The sequence below is a fragment of the Zeugodacus cucurbitae genome, chromosome 2, assembly GCF_028554725.1.
Source record: "Zeugodacus cucurbitae isolate PBARC_wt_2022May chromosome 2, idZeuCucr1.2, whole genome shotgun sequence".
Lineage (NCBI taxonomy): Eukaryota > Metazoa > Arthropoda > Insecta > Diptera > Tephritidae > Zeugodacus > Zeugodacus cucurbitae.
Window position 1 is genome coordinate 87,292,868 of NC_071667.1, and position 22,391 is coordinate 87,315,258.

Consider the following 22,391-nt stretch of genomic DNA (forward strand, 5'->3'; position numbering starts at 1 on the left):
TAAATGTTTTTTCTAATAACGGTAAGCTGGTAAAGTCAAACCTCCGATCTGTTTTGTGATCACATGATATATGAACGTATATGTTTATATGGTCGGTGGGTATATTTTATGGTGTGTGGCTTTTTGTTGTTTGACATATCGGAAGAGACTTGCCTTTCTGAACGGTTGCACAATTTGTTATGAAACGATTTCATTTCTGAGAGTTTTAATTCTTGCCTTTTCCTCAATATTTATTATTTTCTGTAAAAGCGTTTTTCTCTCACTCGTTTGTGACAGTGATCATGCACAAATGCTTCGATCTTATTGGTTGTCCATCTCGTCATATGAATAGCACTCTGTGCTCTTTTATTTGAGTATCTTTATTTTATGAGTGATTTGAGTTTGATAGCATTGAGTAGCTTTGTTGCTAAGTTTTTGGTGAAGAGCAATGCACGTACGTACTACTTATAGGTATATAAACACATACCTGTAGCTTATCTGTGACACTACTTCGTGCCGAGCCTTTTTACATATTTGAGTCGTTCGATCAGTGTGGTCGCTTTTGCGCTTACTATGACTCATCCCACCTAGCGTAGGGTGGGCACATCGGCGGCATTGTTACTTGTGCTTTAAAAGCACACAAAGAATTTGAACTTGTTTTGCATGCAAATTAAATATAGTTGCAAGAGTATTCATGTATTTTCCTTTTCGAGTTTTTTTACGAGTTTGTTTTGTATTTGTCTTTATTATTTTTTGTCAATATTACTTTATTACGAGTATATAGTCATTTCGCTACGCCAACTAACAAGAAATGATTTCATAGACATATGAAATACCAAGCGTTAAAAGAAAGTGACACATTTTTAAGATTTTCTCATTTCAATATTCATCTGCAAACCGCCATTTGCATGTGAGTTTATAAATTTAACAAAATATATATAAATATATAATATATAATATATATATAATAATATATATAAATTAATAAGTTAAAGTTGCGATGAGATGCATCCAACTCAGAAGTCATTAATGCAGTCAATGTTACTACGATGTGTCCGTATACCTTTTTGTCATTAAAAATACAGATATTATTTTTACAACTGCTCAATTATCCACCAAGCCCAATCCCTCAACTTGATTTGCGGCGGTTGACTTTTATTTGCTTTGTTGTGCGAAAAATATTATTACACACACACATATATATGTATATACTTGTTGAAATGTTCTTGTTCAAACAGTGTATGTACATACTTACACAGTCAGAAAAGCATATGCATGTATGTATGTATTATCAAGTTTACACGTGCGCAAATTGGCACATTTTGGTATGATCACGATATTTTCAGTATATTTCTTTGTGTTTACGTTATTGCGATTATACCCTTATTCGCACCAATTGAATTCGCAACAATGGTATATGTACATACATATGCACGTATGTGTGCGTGTACGTGTTTATTGACATTTCTATATTTTTATTTAAATTTCTGTTTTGTATCCATTCTAAATATTTTATTCCATTTTATTATGTATTTTTATTGTTGTTGTTTTTGTAGCTTTTGACGTTACCACCACAGTGATTATAGCGCGTGCTCGCTGCATTAGTCATCCATACTATAAGCAGCCACCAGCCAAGTGGACGCGTTCGAGTTCGCGCTCGCGTTTGCGTTCTCGTTAGCACCGCAGTTTCGTGCAGGGGGCTCTTACCGTCTATCGCAAAGTGAACGCTCGGTGTTTGGAAGTTCTTATAGGAGAGAGGAAGCTGAAGCGTACAGCTGCTGCAACGACAACACAAAATGCTAGCTGCAACGGGCCGCCAACAGTGCCATGCTATTTTTCATGAGCGAACGCGCAAATAAACGCGCGAGCAAACGGGTGACTAAGCCACGATCAGCAGCCAGTCAGCATTTCAAGAAGCCAACCAAATAGCTGACCCTAGCGTTTGCCAGGCAGCGCAAACGTCACCACCATTGCCAACTCTATTAGTAAGCAGCAGTGGGGTAAATGATCGTGCAAAAAAATTAGTGAGCAACATTTCCATTTCAACAGTTTACCTATACGTACGTATCGTAATGTAACCAGAGAGTGCGCGCGTGGTTAAAGTAGCCGAAATACGAGTGTACGCATAAACAGCTAAAATATTTATAAGTTTGCGCGTGCTTATAAGTTTCGCGTGCCTCTAACAAAGGAATAGTGTAGAAAGTGCATTTTAAAAGCAATCTCAGTGACGTACATACGACGATGACAAATTGATACCTGTATATAACGTTCATACATGCATGTACATACATACATACATATATGATTTCTATTGAAAACAACGAAATCGAGAGATATTTCAATAAGGATATAACATTACAACATTTTTTTGTTGACGAAAACTACAAAAGGACTTTCACATAATGTTGCACAGTGTATAATAGATTCTAAATTTTCATTCCCTTTTTAGTTTTTGAAAATTTTTAAATATACATACGTACCACGTATGTACATATACATATGTATTTAATATTGATGTTCACATACATTTATTATTAAAATGTATCTCATTACAATATTCTTCTAAAGATTTTCGTTAAAAACGTGTACACACATATTTTAGTTTGCTCTTATAAAAACATACACATTCGTGTTTCATTTCACATCTAAAAATTTAAAAAATTTACACCGCTAAGCAGGAATTTTAATTTGATAATGACAATTTGGCGGGACAAATAACAATTGTAGCATGCAACCCTATAACGAATTCAAAACATAATGCCTGTAGGCATCCTCTGTGTTTCTTAATTCGGCAGTGCTACCGCCCGCAGGCTTTTGGTTTTACAACACAGAGCATACGAATTTAGTTGACGTTAACAGGTTCAGCTAGCATTAGGTGCAGCAATGTTGGCGCCGTTATCCGTCGTGCCGATTAAAAATGTCGCCGTAATTTGCTGTCAATGCCGTGGTCGCTTCCGGTTATGGCTTATACAATTTTAGTTTCCATTCGAAATTTTATTTTGATTTTGTCCGTGCTTCATTCAGGAAGCAGCTAATTACTGATCGTTCGTGAAGGAGATCATTTCATAGCGAATTTGATATACTATGTAGATGCGTGATCACCTGTAATCATCCTAATAGGTTCGGCGAAATCAATACACACACGTGACAGTTTTGATAAAAAAAAATTAAACTTTGGAAATCCTGTGTATCTTTTCTGAAAAAAAAGTTTAGGTCATTTATAAAAAAAAAAAATAAATAAAAATATAAGTGCGAACGAGAAGGAGAATGCACACAATTAGTTGTGACAAATATATATATGTACATATAAGCAACCACAAAATAAGCAAAGGTTAAAAACAGAATATAATATGACAGTGAGAACAAAAAATGGTATTGTGCCAACAAGCGAATGAGTTTTGTGTGGGTGAAGCATTTACGGCTCATATACAGCTGCAGCATTTAAGTTGCATGCGCATGTGATGGAAAGAGGAGTGTCCTCGTCGTCGTAAGTGTGCGAAATCGAACAAATTATAAAAAAAGAAGTTATAAGTTACAAGAATATAATTCAGGTTAGTATTCGTGGTACACATTAGTCAATTAAAATGCAAAGCAACAACAATAATAACCCCAGCGCCTACAAAAGCCAATGTAGCAGTTGGCTAAACAATAACGACACAATGACGGTGGCGCTGTTGCAGCAGCATCAACAACAGCAACACGTGCAACAATTGCTGCAACCACATCAGCTATTGCCAGGGCAGCAAATACAGCAACAAAATCAGCAAGCACGTATAAGCAACTGGATTAGTGATACGAATCGCTCTCACTATTCACTATTACATAACAATAACAGCCACATCAATTGTACTCAACAACGTCAACAACAACAACAGCAGCAACAATTGCCAACACCATATCTGCATGAAAACGCATATGGAAATTATTCACAGCATGTGGCAACCACTCATTCTTCTCATCACCAGCAACAACAACAACCGCAACAAATTACTAATACATTCGTTCCTGCCAACAATTGCTACTACAGATCGCGGATGCAGCAGCAGCAGCAGCAACTTACTAACCAGGCACTGCCATCACTGGAACAATCAGAGTACCAGCAGAGTTCAGAGCAGAAGCAACTGACTACAGCAATGCATCCGCCATACTCAGCTGCTACTAAAATATCACTTTCACCCCAAACACGATCGGAGTCTCCCGTATTAACACCGTCACATACTACCACGCGTAAATTTCAACAGCACTTAGCGGTTGCCGCTGCTGCAATGACAGTGGCACGCAATGTAAATCAACAACAACAAAGGGTAAGTGTAGCAGTCAATGCAACCATACATTGGTAACTAATTAACCATTTGTCATATGTATTTTGATTTGTCAATTTGTTGACGGTGGGCGCGGTTTCAAATTTTGATTGCGTTTTTATTTACATATATTTTCTTTAAAAAGGCGACACTTCAAATATACATACATATACTTGTATACTTGCATCAACATTTGTGTGTGTAATTAGAGTAAAGTCCCATTGTGGTTCCCATTTAATTTTTGCGCGGAACGTATATTTTCTCCATTAATTTATTAGAGTCGCAGTTGTGTTCTTTTTGATTATATTGTACATTTTAAAAATGTAATTTTAAAATCAAAACCCCCATCGTTTGGCATACATAAAAACCATATCAAGCAAACATTTATATTAAGTTACATTGAAATAAGGAACTTAAAGATCTAATTACATATGTATATATTTGGGGATATTTTCAAATACTTAAGTTTACACTTGTTGTTAAGTTCTTTGATCTTTTAATTCCATATAATATTATTCTCAATTAGATTTAAGAAATTTGCTAATACCCATAAACTAGGTGTCGACTAGACTACTGATTCGATAACATGTCTATTTCTCTGACCTCTATTGTTAGAGGACGGCTGGAAGAAATATGTTCCTCAAAAAAGAGATGTTTTATTATTTATTTATCTAATTAGTTTCCAATCGAGGTCTAGAGGAGTTGTTTACCATTGCTGCGACTATAGAATATTTTAGGAATTCCACTAAATTCTTACTCGGGATAGGTTTTAGCTATCCTTAATTCTATTATTTTTGACGCTAATTGACACATTGCTTTCCTCAAATTCCAACAGCTGCGATCGCTCGATAATCGATTCTCGCGCATGTCCTTGAGAAGTCCTTAAAGCGAACGCTCGTTAATCGTCTCTCTGCGCTATTGCGATCAGTGTTACCACTCGAAAAAATATTTACGTACCAAAATGCCTACCAAATCTCCTTTCAAACTGCCAATTTTTTTCCATCAAGACATGGTTTTTATTGATCTTCATTTGTGGAAGTTCATATACATATATATAAAAGGCAATAAATTATTTATCTAAGAGATCCTTTTTTGCTGATCTTGTGTACTAGTTCTTTACAATGTATAATACCACTTAAAGTACTTATATTTAATATGTTTCTTAATTTTGTTTTTATAAGTGCAAATTCTGAAAATTTTCGGTCCGTAGCGGCTGAACTGTGCGGTAGTGTAATTAGATTAATCACAAACTTGCATAAATCAATGACACAAAACTTATTTATACCATTTCTAATGGTATCTACGGTACTCCAAAATCTATCTATATATATTTAAAAACTGCAAATCTTCCCGGTAAAAATCACATCTCGATTTGATTTGGTCTAAAGCTCAATATAAAATTCAAGAACGTTAGTTTGATTCTCACTTATTTCGTTATCGCTAGTTTTACTTTTAATATATTCTTCACAGTTGTCCCAACAAATATTTTTGATACATGAATATGATTTTTTGTTTGTATCTTTATATTTAATAAATATATTGTTTGAAAATTGGTTGCCAATGAAATTACTTAAATTATGAAGGAATATTTACATAATATTAGAATAAAACAAGTAAGGAAGGGCTAAGTTCGGGTGTAACCGAACATTTTATACTCTCGCAATTTATTTATTTAACTTTATTTATATTGCATATATAATACACAATTTGACCCACATATTCGTCATATATATTGTGTAAAGTCCATTGAAAGTTGGAAACCATAATATTAGGTTAGAAGCACCGAGGTCCTCGTGTTCGATATATGGGGCCTTAAAAACCTATGGTCCGATTTCGGCGATTTTTAGAATGGGGCTGCCACACTATAAATATAGTATTTGTGCAAAGTTCTGCACAGATATCTTCACTAGTGCTTATACTACTGCTTTATATATTGTAATGTTAACGATTCAGATCGTCTTCAAAGTTCTGGTGTATAGGAAGTAGGCGTGGTTATGAAGCGATTTGGCCTTTTTTCACAACATATCATTGGGATGTAAGGAAACTATTACAAACCAAGTTTCATTGAAATCGGTCGAGTAGTTCCTGAGATATGGTTTTTGACCCATAGGTGGGCGACGCCACGCCCATTTTCCATTTTGTAAAAATATCTGAGTGCAGCTTCCATCTGCCATTTCTTATGTGAAATTTAGTGTTTCTGACGTTTTTCGTTGACGTTAGTGAGTTAACCCACTTTTAGTAATTTTCAACCTAACCTTTGTATGGGAGGTGGGCGTGGTTATTATCCGATTTCTTTCATTTTTGGACTGTATTAAGAAGTGGCTAAGTGCAGAAAGTTTGATTTATATAGCTCTATTGGTTTCCGAGATATGTACAAAAAGGCTAAGTTCGGGTGCAACCGAACATCTTATACTCTCGCAATTTTTTGAAGAGATTTGATTAAGATAACACTCAATAATAGAAAATCGTAGTGAGGGCGAGGTAATTCCAGAATCGATTTCATTCATTTTCACCTGCAAGGCACACTATATCCAAGACTATACGCTTACTGAATTTTTCTAAGATATCTCACCTATTAACCAATTCATATATGCGGAATAAAGCCCACCGTTTTTGGAAAACCCAATAATTAGGTATATGGGAACTAAGAGATGGTATTTGTGAAAAACCTATAATTAGGTATATGGGAGCTAGGAGTTGTTATGACCCGATTTTAATAATTTTTGGAACAGAAACACACTATTAGAAGAAACCAATTTCCTCTAAATTGCATTAAATTATCTGAGAGATTTACCAATATTTTCAGTTAAAATGTACCCTTAGGCGCTGAGTTTAACATGTTCGATATCTGGGGCCTTGAATTGTTATAGTCCGTTTCGACAATTTTTCCACAAGTGAAGCCAGGGATCATATGCACTATTTGTGTCAAGTTTTATTCCGCTATCTTCATTGGTTCCTTATGTATACATTATAAAGTGAAGGAATCAGATGGAATTCAAAATTAAGTTATAAGGAAAGTAGTCCTGGTGGTGAACCGATTTCGCCCATTTTTATCAAGAAAATATTATATACCGAATTCCATACAAATCAGTCGAGTATCGATTTGAGGGCGGGGCCACGCCCACTTACCCAAAAAAAAAATACATCCAAATATGCCCCTCCCTAGTGAGATCCTTTGTTCCATATTTTACTTTTATAACTTTATTTGAGGCTTAGTTATGACAGTTAATGTGTTTTTGGTATTCTTGAAATTCTCTTAAAACAAGAAAGTATGCAATATTAAGCGAACCAATTTTAAGATTAACAGTATTTGCAGTTATGTGCATCTAATAAAAAAATTTGCCCATCAAAACCTTTAACCTACCAACCAAACTACCAAAAGCAAATGAAACTAGCAATTTTGGTCCGTTCGGACCAAAACGGAAACGCTGATTGCCATCTGTATTCTACTCGACTTGCAAGACGATTTTCAGTTTCTGCCGATGATTCACCATCACGACATCTTTTTGATATTTTCAGAAAGTTGAGATATATGTAGATCATTTGAGCTCTTTAAAATGAAAACAAATTTAACTGTATTTGTACTAAGTACTAAATTATTTGCTTAATAGCTATAAAAACGTGATTGAAAAATTATAAGAACTACTCGAGTCACTAAGCTGTTTAAATAGTTAAACGTTACCAAATATTATTTACTGAAAAAATTAAAATACAATGGATTTAGTACTGACAAGACTGATGTTTCGTTTTGATAATTTTTAATTTTCCCAAAATATTTGGCTGTCACTCTACTCCGTTTAATGTGTTCATGTTTTTAGGTAAATTGTAATTTGCCGTTGATCTAAATCTAAATCATTCTAAATCTTCGGGTATGTTTCGTTGATTAATAATACAATCCCCCATGTTTATTGACATATCTACATATTTAAGTATGATGCAACAATTGTGACAGTGATTCATGCGGGCAATTAGGTGGTTGGCTTAGCGCAACTGTTTTTTAAATCGCTTTATGGTTTTCATTACACTCTCGCAACATGTTGCACAGATTAAAATTGTTTTTTTACATAACGGTCGTTTCTAACCCTAAAACTAAACGAATTAGATATAGAGTCAGATATATATTAAACTGATCAGAATGACGATAAATGTTAAGCAACAATATGTTAATTTATTTAATACTTACTTTTATATGTACATATGTATGTATGTACATTATACACACTAGATATTACTCATACGACACCGCCGACGTCAAAGCGGCGAACTATGAACTAAAAAAATTTATTCATTTGCCTTGACTAAAGTTGGATTTGAAGTTTTATTTTTGTATTTGTCTGTAAATGTAGTGTATACATATATGTATATGTACGTGCATAAGAGGTCTGTGGGCTTTGCGTCATTCTCTCTTTCGAGTAAGTTTGTATGTTCTAATGATTAGATTACGGCAACAATTGATAAGTATTCAAGGAACTATTAAAGACCGTTATTTTATCTTTTACACGAAAGTTTCGTCATTAGCATGACTTCACACTGTAAATTTAGGGCGTGATATAATATGTGAATCGTTTTATATACACTTTCAGCTAAACTTTTTATCATTTCCAAGAATTTATTCATATTAATTTCAGTTTTTAATCAAATATTTTGCAGAATGGTGCCGAATGATATTTATTCCATTTGAATATGAAAGGCTTTGGGGGGAAATATTTCGATGTGTTGTCAGATTAAAAAATGTTGCAATTCATCCATCCATATTCATTACTAACTTAGTTTTATTAGAACATTTTGCTTTATATTTGTGATATCTAAATCTCAATTAACGTAACGAAACCAAATCACATTCATTCGGTAGGTTTATGGGAGCTAGGAGAAGTATTGTCACCGTTTTCAGCACCAGCCCAGCTAAAACTTAGCCACCGGCACGAGGTCTTCATGTTCGATATCTGGGCCTCGATAATAGTCCGATTTCAAATTAATTAAATGAGCGATACGAAACCTCTAATGCAGAATTATTACAAAGTTTTATTCCGATATCTTCATATGTTCTTTATGTTTTGGATTTATATATTGCAAATTGAACGAATCAGATGGAGTTCAAAATTGGGTTAAATGGGATGTAGGCGTGGTGAACCGTTTTGTCCCATTTTTACCCGCGATATCAAGATGTCAAGAAAATATTATGTACCATAATTTGTTTATATAAGTCGAGTAGTTTCTGAGATATGGTTTTAGATCCCAAAGTGGGCGACTCCACAACTATTTTCCATTTTTTATAACAATCTCAGTGCAAGCATACTTCTAAAAAAGTTTGAGTTTTTTCCTTAGTGAGTAACGCAATTTAAGTAGTTTTCAAGATATCTTTCGTATGGGGGTGGGCGTAGTTACTATCCGATTTCAATTTTTTAGCTTCATTTGAGGCTTAGTTATAGCATTTTATAGCTTTTTGTTAAACGCCATTTTTTGGGTGTGATAGTGGGGCCAAGAAGTAGGGCCAAGAAGTAGGTGTACCAAGTTTTATTAAGATATCTCAAGTTATCACTAGCACGGACAGACAGACAAATATAGCGAAAACTTTATTTATGGGCAGTTTAAAAAGATTTATTATATTTAATGTGAGGAGACCGTGCGAGTAATCACAGTTATATTATGACTACAAATTATTTAGAAAAATTTGAAATGAAATATATATATAATTTAATATATATAATACATTTACATTTTCCCATAGTTCCTAGATGGAACATAGGACCTGAATAAACAAATTAAAATTATTCTTATTTAAAGCTACGATTTATTTACTATATATATGCAAATATATTTTATTTACAGTTATTGTAAGATTTTACTTGAATAAATAAAATACCATATAATGCTACTGAATATTTCGGTATTAATATCTGTAATCGAAATGAGTTTGAGTTTGCAATGGATAAATATATGTTTGGGCTCTAAAGTCACACTTGTCATACATATTATGTCTGAACATCTTATACTTAATTATAACAATTACAGCATGGCACACTTGTGCAATTCCATTTCGAAAATTGTATATACGAGAAATTGATTATGGTTCTAGAGTTAAATGTTGCCTATTTATTTACAGTAAAATTTATTACAAGTACTAGTGGCCGGGACATGGATTGCTGTGGATAAGGTATATTAACTTTTAAACTTACTTAACTATTAACTTAACTTCTATTCTGGTTAACTATTTGATAAATTGAAATTATTTAGGGAGTAACTAAATATTAAAAAAAAATGTAAACAAAAATATTATAACTGGTTTAAGTTTCTGCCAACAACTCCCTTTGTGTTTTTTTCTCGCCAATTTATCAAACATCTAGATCATGTGTTCAAGAATACCAACCTTCTCATAGTATCAAGGTTAGAGTGTGAGCTAAGTTATATTAGGATATCCAGAAAAAATTATCGCTCGACCAAATGGCAGACAGATGTTGAGCTGTGACCACGTCCACTTACCGAACTTAACTTATTTGTAAATCCTAATGTCGTTCCGTGCTGTGAATATCTGTTGCAAAATTCTTATTTTTTGGTTTCTTTTTTTTTATTTTTTGCATTTTGTCCGGTTTTTCCTATCTACAATGCAATCTCATATTTCTATGTTTTACGTGTATGAAGTTGTATTAAGATATCTAGATTGCAATTCAAATTATCGCTTGACCGAATGGCAGAATGGACAGACGGACATTGCGACTAAAATTTTAAATATAATCCATCCTATCATTTGATTTGGACCAAACGCAGACTTCATTCAAATCGGTTCAGTAGTTTATGCGCCAATCCCGGACAAACAAGGTGACATTAAGTTTTTATATAGATAGATTTTATGTGGTTTCTCTGAAACGTTTCGAAAATTTATTATCATCATCAAAAGAACTTGGTTAACATTCGCGATCGAAGTTGTATACAGAATACCGTTTTCATTGTTTAAAAAGCTTCAGTAAGTAAGTAAGTTTATTTCGATAGATGACAATTCTACTGATGATAGTTAACTGTACATAAATTTTCTCAAATAACTTTCAATTTTAACTTCCAAACAGATTTAAATTTTTTCCAAAAGTAATCCCAAAGGAGAGATCTGCAATTATTCAATTGTTTAAGTCAAAGTAGTATTAGTGAATATACATTCGTCCAAAATAACCATACACTAATATCCACTAAAACGAATTCACGCACACAGGAATGCTATAAGTTTTTTTTTTGAGTTTGGTGGGAATGAGTCCTAGTCGTTTGTTATATAAGCAATACTCATTTACCTCAATTTTTAAGGCGCATGATTTAGTGCTCTAATTTTATTAGTACTCATTGCATATCTATGCTACTGAGTAACTCCTTAATAGCTACAAATATTGGGACTAATGAAATTCGGCAACCTTCTTTAATATTTTTAACTGTAAGCTTTACACCTAATCAGCTTGTAACAACGCGTTAATATTATACATTTCATTGTAGCAAACATAAATTTCTGTAATGAGTAATTTATCATGAAGAGTTCTTCAAGGAATGCGACAAATTTAACTGGGAAAAGTCCCTGATGATTCATCATGGGAATTCTTTACATAAACTGGAAACATATGTAGGAAACAAACAGCACATACAGAGCAATACACAGAACAAGCCTCATAATTAAGAAGGAAAAGAAGCCTATTCTGTATAAAGCTATAAATACGCTGTGTATTGAAAGCGTCTAGCAAAACCAGGAAAATATCAACAAATGTTTGCTAACTTGTTCCATACAGCATTCGTAAACATGTATATGTAATACTTTTATGTGCATCCCTTAGTTGGAGAGGGAATTCCATATCTCAAAGATTATACTCTATCGACTGTCAATTGGCTCCGCAATAATGAGAGACGAGACGATTGTTTTAGGTTGAATACGTGTGCGTGTACACCTTCAACATATTAAATGTTAACTTAATGTTGAAAACCGGCATGATACTTCAAAAATTTTCTCGCATGCGACAAATGACTACATTAACATTGTCTGACTTTATTTTGGCGTCTTTCGTTGGACAAGAATGCATATATGTATATAGATACATAGTATAATATATAATATACTAATAATGGTTCGAAAAATCAGAAACATTTAAATTTTTTAACTGTATGTAAATTGTATGCTTGCGAACATGTAAGAGTAGGTATATTGTATTAAAATAAAATTTATAACATACATATATTCGGCTATTTCAAAATAAATTGTTTAAACACAAAAATTTCAAAGATTTTAACCTCAAAACTGGCAAACGTTTTCTTGTTATCTTTCTTTTTGCTGTTTTCATGGCGATTTGCTTCTACCACAATACTCGTATGTACAGTAAATGCAAGCTAAAAGCAAAATTTCCTGAAATCATGTTACCACTGTACAATTTAAGCTGGGATTTCTATAATTTATAGAAAATTGGCTTCCTTAAAAATAATAAACTCATATTTTGTGGGAATGCTCTGTAATTGCTTAATTCAGAGAAAACCACACTTTGTAAATATGTAATATTTCGGCTTTGAAATGTCAATCGAAATGTATTCACTTTCAAGTACTCACTGTACACTTTGTATCTGCTGGTTTCAGTAAATTCCAGAAATGAAGTGACTTTGAAAATAATGTATATATGTACATATATTGTACACGCAATTATAAGCTAGAGACATACTTGTGTTAGACAGGGATAGCAGCAACGTTGTTGAGTGGCCGAACAGTGTTGCGAGTGTTCGTGTAAGGGTTAGAGTTAGTGTTTGTGTTGGCGATGGTGAATGTGAGTAGTTAGTGTTAGTGATGTTTCTGTTGCTCGTACACAGCTGCTGATTGTGAATGTCAGAAGAATGTGATATATGAATTTAGTTATTTTCCGCTTTTTGTTAAAGTAACGACGATTTACAAAGCGCGACGTATTATTTAGTACATTCCTGTATACTTTTATTAACCTTTCTTTTTGTATATTTCGTGTATTTTCTTCCAACAATCAAATACTAAATAAAATGTGTTGAACCGAAACCAAGTGCTAGTGCATAAGTATCCGAATTAATTCACAACATAGTTGCCTACATACAAACGTATGCACTCATGTATGTACATACATACATATGCAACATACGATACATTCATACATATGTACAAATGCAAAGTACTCAATAAAAACCTGCTTTGTGTCTGCGGAGACAAAAAAAAAAGAAAAACAGATTTCGCTGAAAGGATTGAATTTGTTAAAACATTCAATTTTATATGTAACTTTAGTGAGGTCTGAGTTTATTTATCACATATATCTACGTAAATATGAACATAAATACACGTATGCATGACCATACGTAGCTACTTGTGCTTTTTTGGCTTTATTTTGTTGCGATTCGCAGTCGCTGAATCGAACAAAAGCCCAACATTTGAACAATCGTAAAATTCTTTGTGCTCTGACTCGTATATTAGCAGAAATTGAAAAACTTACGATGATACAAAGTGCAAGTTTTCACACAAAGCAAAACAATGTAATTTCAAGAATTTTTTAATATCACTCTACACCTTGGCTAAATTCGTCCAAAATCACAGTTGCTTCGGAAATCTGCGTGCTACGATGCTGACGCAGTTAATAAGCAAACGGGGTGTGGTGCAACAGTAACAACAACAATCCACTTATATAGAAAAATAAAACGGAGTAGCGAATAAGTGCTAAAGTAGATGGATTTTAGCAAATTTTAGTGAATATTTCGAACCCTGAAAAGCAAAACAAAGAGAATGTCATAAAATTATCCTATTCTATTCAAAGTATAAAATATCAGACAAAAATAAAAGCAAATAAGCTTTAAGAAAATCGAAACACATACATATACAAACGTACATATGCACGTATGTATATATGCATGTATCTACATGGTACAACATTGCATACAATTATCACTGTCCGCGCAAGTATTGCTCTTTTCAGGCAAATTCGTTAATAACCCACTTTTGACAGTGGCAAAAAATTTAACATGTGACAACTAACAACTGTCAGAGAGTGTTATAGTATTGTATGAAAGTAAAAAACTAAGTACATAATTTCTCGTGTTCACCCTAAAAACGAAAAGAATTCATTAATTAGCCATGAAAGTTAAAATTGACCCTACGAAAACAAAAATTCCCACCATACGAACCTCATCAAATGCCAAAGAGGAAATCGGTTTAGATCCCCAAAAAAATACTTTAGTTTTAAAGATGGAACGAAAACGAAACAAAAAAATAACTGTAACTCGTAACTTCCATGTAGTAGCGGACGATGATGATGATGATGAGCTTAAAGAAGAAGAAGCGGAGATCGAAGAAGTGCGGGAAGTGGATTTTGATGAAAATACATCGGGGCAAAATTCGTTTGATATTTTGCCAGCTTTATCGGCGTTGACATCAACGACACCAACAACAACGACAGCCACGCGGAATAATCTTATCGTAAGTCTCCAAAAACAACAATCCAAACCATTATCTACAGTAACAGAAATAATAACTATACATATATAATTCGACCTCATTCATTTCTACTATATATATAAATACATGTAGACAATTATTTTCTTATTTCTATCAAAAGCGATTAATATAGTCTGAGGCTATATTCTGAGACTATACCGAAATTATCAACGAAATACATACAATGTATTCCTGTAATAATGTCCTTTCTCGAATGATCCTCCTTTATACTAAATTTCCATTCATATATGCTTTCGACCTACAAATGTACATGTAAATAAGACTTTAATAAGGCCTATACACTGGCCTTAAATTGACAATTTTTTATATATGTATATACATATTCTGATTAAATTTAAAACTATTCCAAATGGAAAAAGCTATTAACTCTTTTTTTCACAACTGTCGTTAAAAATATTCTCATTAAAAAAAAATTAACTACGTAATTTCGAATAAATACCTACTTGCATATGAGTTGAATTTATAAACATATACATACATCTGTATGTTCAAAGATACATACGTATGTGTATGTGTTTCTACGAATATTATTTAAAATCAATTGAAAAACTTGTTTCCAATTGTTAGATATGCATAATTAAGACTTAATTTTTTATTGTGTGATTTTGTTTACTCTTCGCTTTTTCACACAATTACCTAAGTGGTGGGGGCTAGGTATGTATGTGAGAAATAATTTAATAAATGTTATAAGTATACAAAATAAAATATTTATTAATCTCAAAAGCGAAGTTCACTTAAGTTAGTTTTACCATCGCACGAAAACTTCAAAATTTTTAAACACCGATACACATGTCATACATATTGTACTATGTGTGTACATATGTACATACATATTTAATCATTTATCTGTTATGTTTATATCTTAAAGACCTTTTATTCAGACCAAAAATATGTAATATACATACATTTAAGATCAAGTTTAGACGAATGGACGCCATGTATGTATATATTTATTGATAGTAGGTGGTTTAATTTATATTTAGATTTCTTTAACCTACTCGCTCGTATGTATATGCGTTGAGTTACACCATACTCCTTTTACACAAATTTCTTGAATAAGCTAAACGTCTAATGAGTTTGACATTACAAATAGCTGCAAATTCACAATGGTAGAAATTCTTGTAAATGTTTCGCGAATAGTTGTCATCATTACTATTGTTGAAATTTGAAATGTGGTTAAATATAAAAATAACTTACCACATACATATGTAAATAATAAATAATAAATTTGTAAATTAGATTTCGATATTGCAATATTACACCTGTTATGAAATCTTCTGTAACCTACCCCCAATTAACACTTGTGTATTCCTTGTAAGTGTGTGAGTACTTTCCTTGCTCAATAAACGTCTAAGCCGACAATAGTTGTTCTAAGAAACAAGAGAGTGAGAAGATATTACACCAAAAACACCAACCGTTTTCATTTGTATTGTGATTGCTAGTTCTTTTACTACCGTCTGTCTTATTCTCATATTTCTCTTGTTGTTATCTATAGTTTGTTCTACGTATTTATGAAGTACACATTTATTTTCTTAACATTGTATCGCTCATTTACATGAATAGTGACACAACTCAAAAAAGTCGATTTTTCGGGAGAGCGAAGTTTTCGGGAAGTTTTCAATTGTCTCTTATTTAGCAATTATAGAAAAAAGCCATAGGTGTATTGAAAAAACTAGTGGTATGTAATATATTTAATAAAATGATGACTCCTTTTAAATTATGTCGTTATTTGTGAAAAATATAAATTAAATTCGCGTCATAAGTTAAATGTGTCGTTATTGCTGAAAAGAGAAACATGAAAAATTTAATTCCCATTTCACAAATATCGTTCTAACACAAAATATGTCTTTCTTTCTGAAAAAAACCATGCCTAATTCTGGCACAACTGAGATGTGTTGTTGTTATTGTTAAAAAATAATGTAACATAACAAGTTTAATAACGGCACATTCTTTTTTCATGGTTTATTTTTCTAAGGAGCAGAATGATATTTTTATACAATATGGACGATGAAATTGCGCACATTTCTGCATACTCAACTCAAAAATCGAATTTTTTGAGTTATGACACTATTCATGTAAATGAGCGGTATATTGTATATTCCATCTAAGTGAACTCTGGAAAATATATAGCTGTCTTTATCTTTCGTTGTGATTTTCAGCAACGAAAGTAAAACGATTATTCAATCTAAAAATATAGCATGCAATAAAACACTACCACTAAGAAATATGAGATGTAATGAATTTTTCTGTTTTTTTGGTCACATATTCTGCTAACATTTCTTGATTTTGGATTGCTATTTTAACAATACCTCGATGGAATTATAAAAGTAGCGAGTTCAATGTTACATTGATTAACTTAAGGGCATATATGTATGTTTCATTAAAATTTATATAATTGCATTCGAACGATGAAAGTATGCCTTCCGCAATTAGATGCCCAAATAAGAGAAAGCACTTTTTGAATATATACGTTTAAATATGGGGTATGTTTTCTGCTTACTTGACTGATTTCAAAAATTATTTGTTATTTCATCTGGATATTTGGATACGCTCAGCATTTCAGTGGACTGCCGGTAAAGCCGGTTTTAACTGATTCTGCTACCTCCTGTTCTCAGCTATCGGTAACACTAGTGAAGGCACGTCGAGCCCAAACTCGGATTTGGATTTGGCGCAATGGCAACCGTGGTGGGCAATGAGCAGCAAAAATTACAAAACAATGTGTTGTTATACCAACAACTGCTCTACTCTCGGCACATGTTAACTTGAAGCGAATTCTTGGTAATTCGTATGAGTCATCAATGTATAGTGCTGCATTCGTTAATATACAAATACAAATATAGGTAGTATATTTGTTCCTGTTGGAACGTGGGCTACGAGTTAATGAATGAAATGAGAACGATGGAGTGCTCATGCGAAACGTAAAATAACTAGTTTACGCTAGAATTAACTTAGATAAAATTCATAATTATGCTCCAATTAGCTCAAATATTAAATTTGAATAAATATGGTTAAGTGAGCTAAAGTTGTTAACAATGTATTTGTATACTCTCGCAACATGTTCCACAGTATATAAAAGTAATCAGAATGACGGGACGAGTTCAAATCCAAAGTTTGGCTTTCCATCTGTACGTTCAAGTGATAGCTTTTGTAAATATTAAGAATTCTCGATGAAATTTAGTACAGATCGTCGTGTAATAACCACGTTCAATTTTGAAACAAAACCCTTATCTCAGACTCACTGTTTTTAACCAACTTGGATACAATACACGTTATCCAATCCATATCAGTTCACGGCCACGCCATATAACCAAATTTTAAAATCTTTTGGATTTATATACTTTAAAACATACTATGTATACATGAACCTCCATTAAACATATAAAGTCAAAAATATTCCAAAATCCGATCATAATTTTTCAAAACCATACACAAAAAGGTGTAGACAAGAACACTGCCTCAATATATCATGTATGTATATGTATATAATGATTTTCGTCGTTCTGGAAGACTTTGTGTCGAATTGTATAAGTTAAGTCGGGATAGTTAAAATAATGTTTATTAATCAAACAGTCAAATTTATTTTTTAAATATGCTTTTATTTACTAGTTTTTCCAGTATGTTACCGTTTTCTTAGTAGAATCTAGTAAAATATGGTAGTAGAGTATTAGGTGTTATTTGTATTTAATTAAGCCGTCTTCGATTCCCCAAGTGTTTGATAGAAAAGATATTCAAACAAACCGGAGCACTTGTGGACCTTTACTCATTCGTGAAATATTAATTCGTAGTTCATGGGTAAGCCTGTTAATAATATGGCATAAAGAACAATCCATTGTGGATTTTAGACCTGGAAAATCCACAATGGACCAGATATTCACCATGCGCCAAATCTTGGAAAAGACCCGAGAGAGAAGAATCGATACTCACCATCTTTTTATCGATTTTAAAGCTGCCTTCGATAGCACGAAAAGGAGCTGCCTTTATGCCGCGATGTCTGAATTTGGTATCCCTGCAAAACTAATACGGCTATGTAAGCTGACGTTGAGCAACATCAAAAGCTCCGTCAGGATCGGGAAGGACCTCTCCGAGCCGTTCGATACCAAACGAGGCTTCAGACAGGGTGACTCACTATCGTGCGACTTCTTCAATCTATTGCTGGAAAAAATAATACGAGCTGCAGAACTAAATAGAGAGGGTACAATCTTCTACAAGAGTGTACAGCTCCTGGCGTATGCCGATGATATTGATATCATCGGAAACAACACCCGCGCCGTTAGTTCTGCTTTTTCCCGCCTGGATAAGGAAGCGAAGCGAATGGGTCTGGTGGTGAACGAGGACAAGACGAAATATCTCCTGTCATCAAACAAACAGTCAGCGCACTCGCGTCTTGGCTCCCACGTCACTGTTGAAAGTCATAACTTTGAAGTTGTAGATAATTTCGTTTATCTGGGAACCAGCATTAACAACACCAACAATGTCAGCCTTGAAATCCAACGCAGAATCACTCTTGCCAACAGGTGCTACTTTGGACTGAGTAGGCAATTGAAAAGTAAAGTCCTCTCTCGACGAACCAAAATCAAACTCTATAAGTCGCTCATTATTCCCGTCCTGATGTATGGCGTTGAAGCGTGGACGATGACAACATCCGATGAGACGACTCTTGGGGTTTTCGAGAGAAAGGTTTTGCGCAAGATTTATGGTCCTCTAAACATTGGCAACGGCGAATACCGCAGACGATGGAACGATGAGCTGTACGATTTATACGACGACATTGACATAGTTCAGCGAATAAAAAGACAGCGGCTACGCTGGCTAGGTCATGTTGTACGGATGGAAGAAAACACTCCAGCTCTGAAAGTATTCGATGCAGTACCCGCTGGAGGAAGCCGCGGAAGAGGACGACCTCCACTCCGGTGGAAAGACCAAGTGCAAAGTGACCTGGCTTCACTTGGTGTTTCCAGTTGGCGCCAAAAAGCAAAAAGGAGGAATGAGTGGCGCGCTCTGGTGGATTCGGCTATAATCGCTTAAAGCGGTTCCTACGCCAAATATATATATATATAAAGAACAATTCCTTGAATTTCTTATCGCGCTGAAATTATGTGTGCGTAAATGTGCATGTACATATGTATGCGTGTCTTCACTATAAATGCCATATTGCTGATAAGGTAATGGTAGCGACACATTTTTATACTCTCGCAACAAAGTTGCTAAAGAGAGTACTATAGTGTCGTTCAAATAACGGTTGTAAATCCTAAAACTATATATATCAAAATGATCAGGAAAGTTTAAATCTGAATATCAGATATTTTGATGAAATTCAGAGGGAATAGTTAAATAAATAAATTGCGAGAGTATAAAATGTTCGGTGACACTCGAACTTAGCCCTTCCTTACTAGTCATAAATACATACATACGTACGTATATAACTTCTATATATTTGTTCACATATGTATACAGTTTTGGCGATAAGTAAAGAATTTCCCTAGTTGTTCTTTTGAAATAATTCCTTTTCATAAAAAACTTATTGAATTTGTTTTTTGATTATACACCCATAAATTTAAAATTTGAAATATTTACACATTTGTATTATAGATACTCGTATATAAATGCACACATATTGTAGATGCTTGAACCAACCATACTTATAAGCTACTTTACAACTAGTACATTGGGAGGTATTGGCACCAACTATTTAGACACCGACTTTCCTTTCTCCAAACCAGCAAATTTTCCTTTTTGAGGTCCTACAAGATGACAATTGTCAAATCTCGATCAGAAACATATCCTTTTCATACCAGTTCTAAAAATTACAAACAAAAGAAATTGATTATAAAAACTCAGCAAAGCAAATCAAAAATTCTCAATATGGTTCTATAACTTGCATAACCTGATTTATTTCTGCGTGAATTATGTTGCAAAAAGAAAAACTCCTAACTTTTCAGCTTCACAGCTAATACATATACGTAAACATTATACTTATTATTGTGTGTACCGATAAGATTTTGTGTTTGCAACGCTTTGAAGATAATAGTGTTACCAGAATTTTTAAAATAAAAGATGGTTCTATTTGACGCCCATAAATTAACTTTATTGAATTTGAGTGATCAAGAGTCTTCACACATGTGTTCATATGTACACATGTATGTACATGTGCAGAGATAACAGTTTTTGTTGAAAATACTTCAATATTTTGTATATATATGTATACCTTATTTTTTTTGTAAGCCTTTTAAAAAAAACTGATAACCCTAGTTGGTTTGATGGCAAACTATATATGTACATAAATACATACATAAATATATACATATGTATATGTTCGTCCTTGAGAATACATGTTGTCTTTGGGAAAAATTAAGATCAAGAAGAGTATAATTTAAATTATTATCGCACATTTTAAACGTTTCAAAACAGCAATTATCATACGATAGTCTTCCAAAGTAAAGTCCAACAGCAACAAAAACGTATGTACATATGTATCATAAATTCAAATGCGTATGCCAATATGAGCATGCCTATTAAATTTTGGCAAACATTTAATGAACCTAAACTCTCTCAACTTTAGAGAACCATGTAGGCATTAAACATTACATATCACTCATACGCCATGTTGGGTTTTTCGCTTGCTCATTTGAGTTGAACTGAATTGACCACTCGGAAAAGTAAAAAGTATCTTTTTAGTAAATTAGCTGAAATGAGAGAGGTAGAAATGGCAAACTCACAGTTCGCGAAGTGTACTATTGCACTCAAATATACGATTTTATTTCTAAGTTGTCGATGTTGCCATTGGCACGACCGCTTTTTTCCACTCAAATCTTATCGCCTTCGTACAATTGCGTAAGCTGTTTGTGCTGTCGTGTGTCGTTTAGTTAGCTCATTGTCAACATTTCACATAAAAACGAAATTTTATAACGATGACGCATTCAGTCAATTCCAATACGTTGAAGGCGTCAGTATACTAATTAAATATGCGGTCGGGGTTGTCGTTATACTAACAAAATCAAATTGCGCAAATACAGCTTTTTAATATATTATTTAAACTATAGAAAATATTCGATTCGATCTTTTTTAATAAATAATTTATTGAGTGCATTTCTTTGACAAGTGAAAAACATAAGGAAAACATACTACGCGCATTTCCAAAACAATAAAAAAATTAAAACAATTTATACTATACAATTTATTTAATACTGTGCAACTCAAACGACAGCCGACAACTGGTTTACCCTATTCGTTTCTGCGCAGCCAACAGATAACTGAACTCAACAAAACGAACAGTCGAAAATATTAAGCTCAAAATCGGCGGCAACAATAACATCACCTATGAAATCAACGTGTTAATATTTATTTATAAAACGTTTTCGCCAGAAATCGTATTTGAGTCATCTGTTTATTTATCAGAGTGTGGCAACACAGTATACACTACATACATATATATACATATACGGACCTCAATATTGCTCTTAGTACGTGTAAATATATCTACGAATGTATGCATTCTGACTTGTTGAAGACCGCCTAACAAACACATGAGCATCAGTTTTGTGTATGTTTCTGGAAAAATTTCATCAAATTGTTTATTAAATGTGTTGAAGTAGGAAAGTGGATAATGTGAAAGCAGTGAACGGAAGTGATAAGCT

At 33.4% G+C, this 22,391-nt stretch overlaps 1 protein-coding gene across 2 annotated transcripts in view; it reads left to right on the forward strand.

Moving 5' to 3' along the window:
* The first annotated feature begins 2,636 nt into the window (after nt 1–2,636).
* The window catches only part of LOC105214306 (transcription factor kayak), a 35,217-nt gene continuing 15,462 nt past the window's right edge, over nt 2,637–22,391 (forward strand). The window contains exon 1 of one of the 2 annotated variants that reach the window (XM_011187651.3): nt 2,637–4,283. In XM_011187651.3, the coding sequence (XP_011185953.1) occupies nt 3,564–4,283 (720 nt within the window). In that variant the 5' untranslated portion in view covers nt 2,637–3,563. Of the gene's footprint in view, nt 4,284–13,094; nt 14,719–22,391 lie in introns of those variants that run through there. The other variant, XM_011187652.3, reaches the window with a different exon arrangement.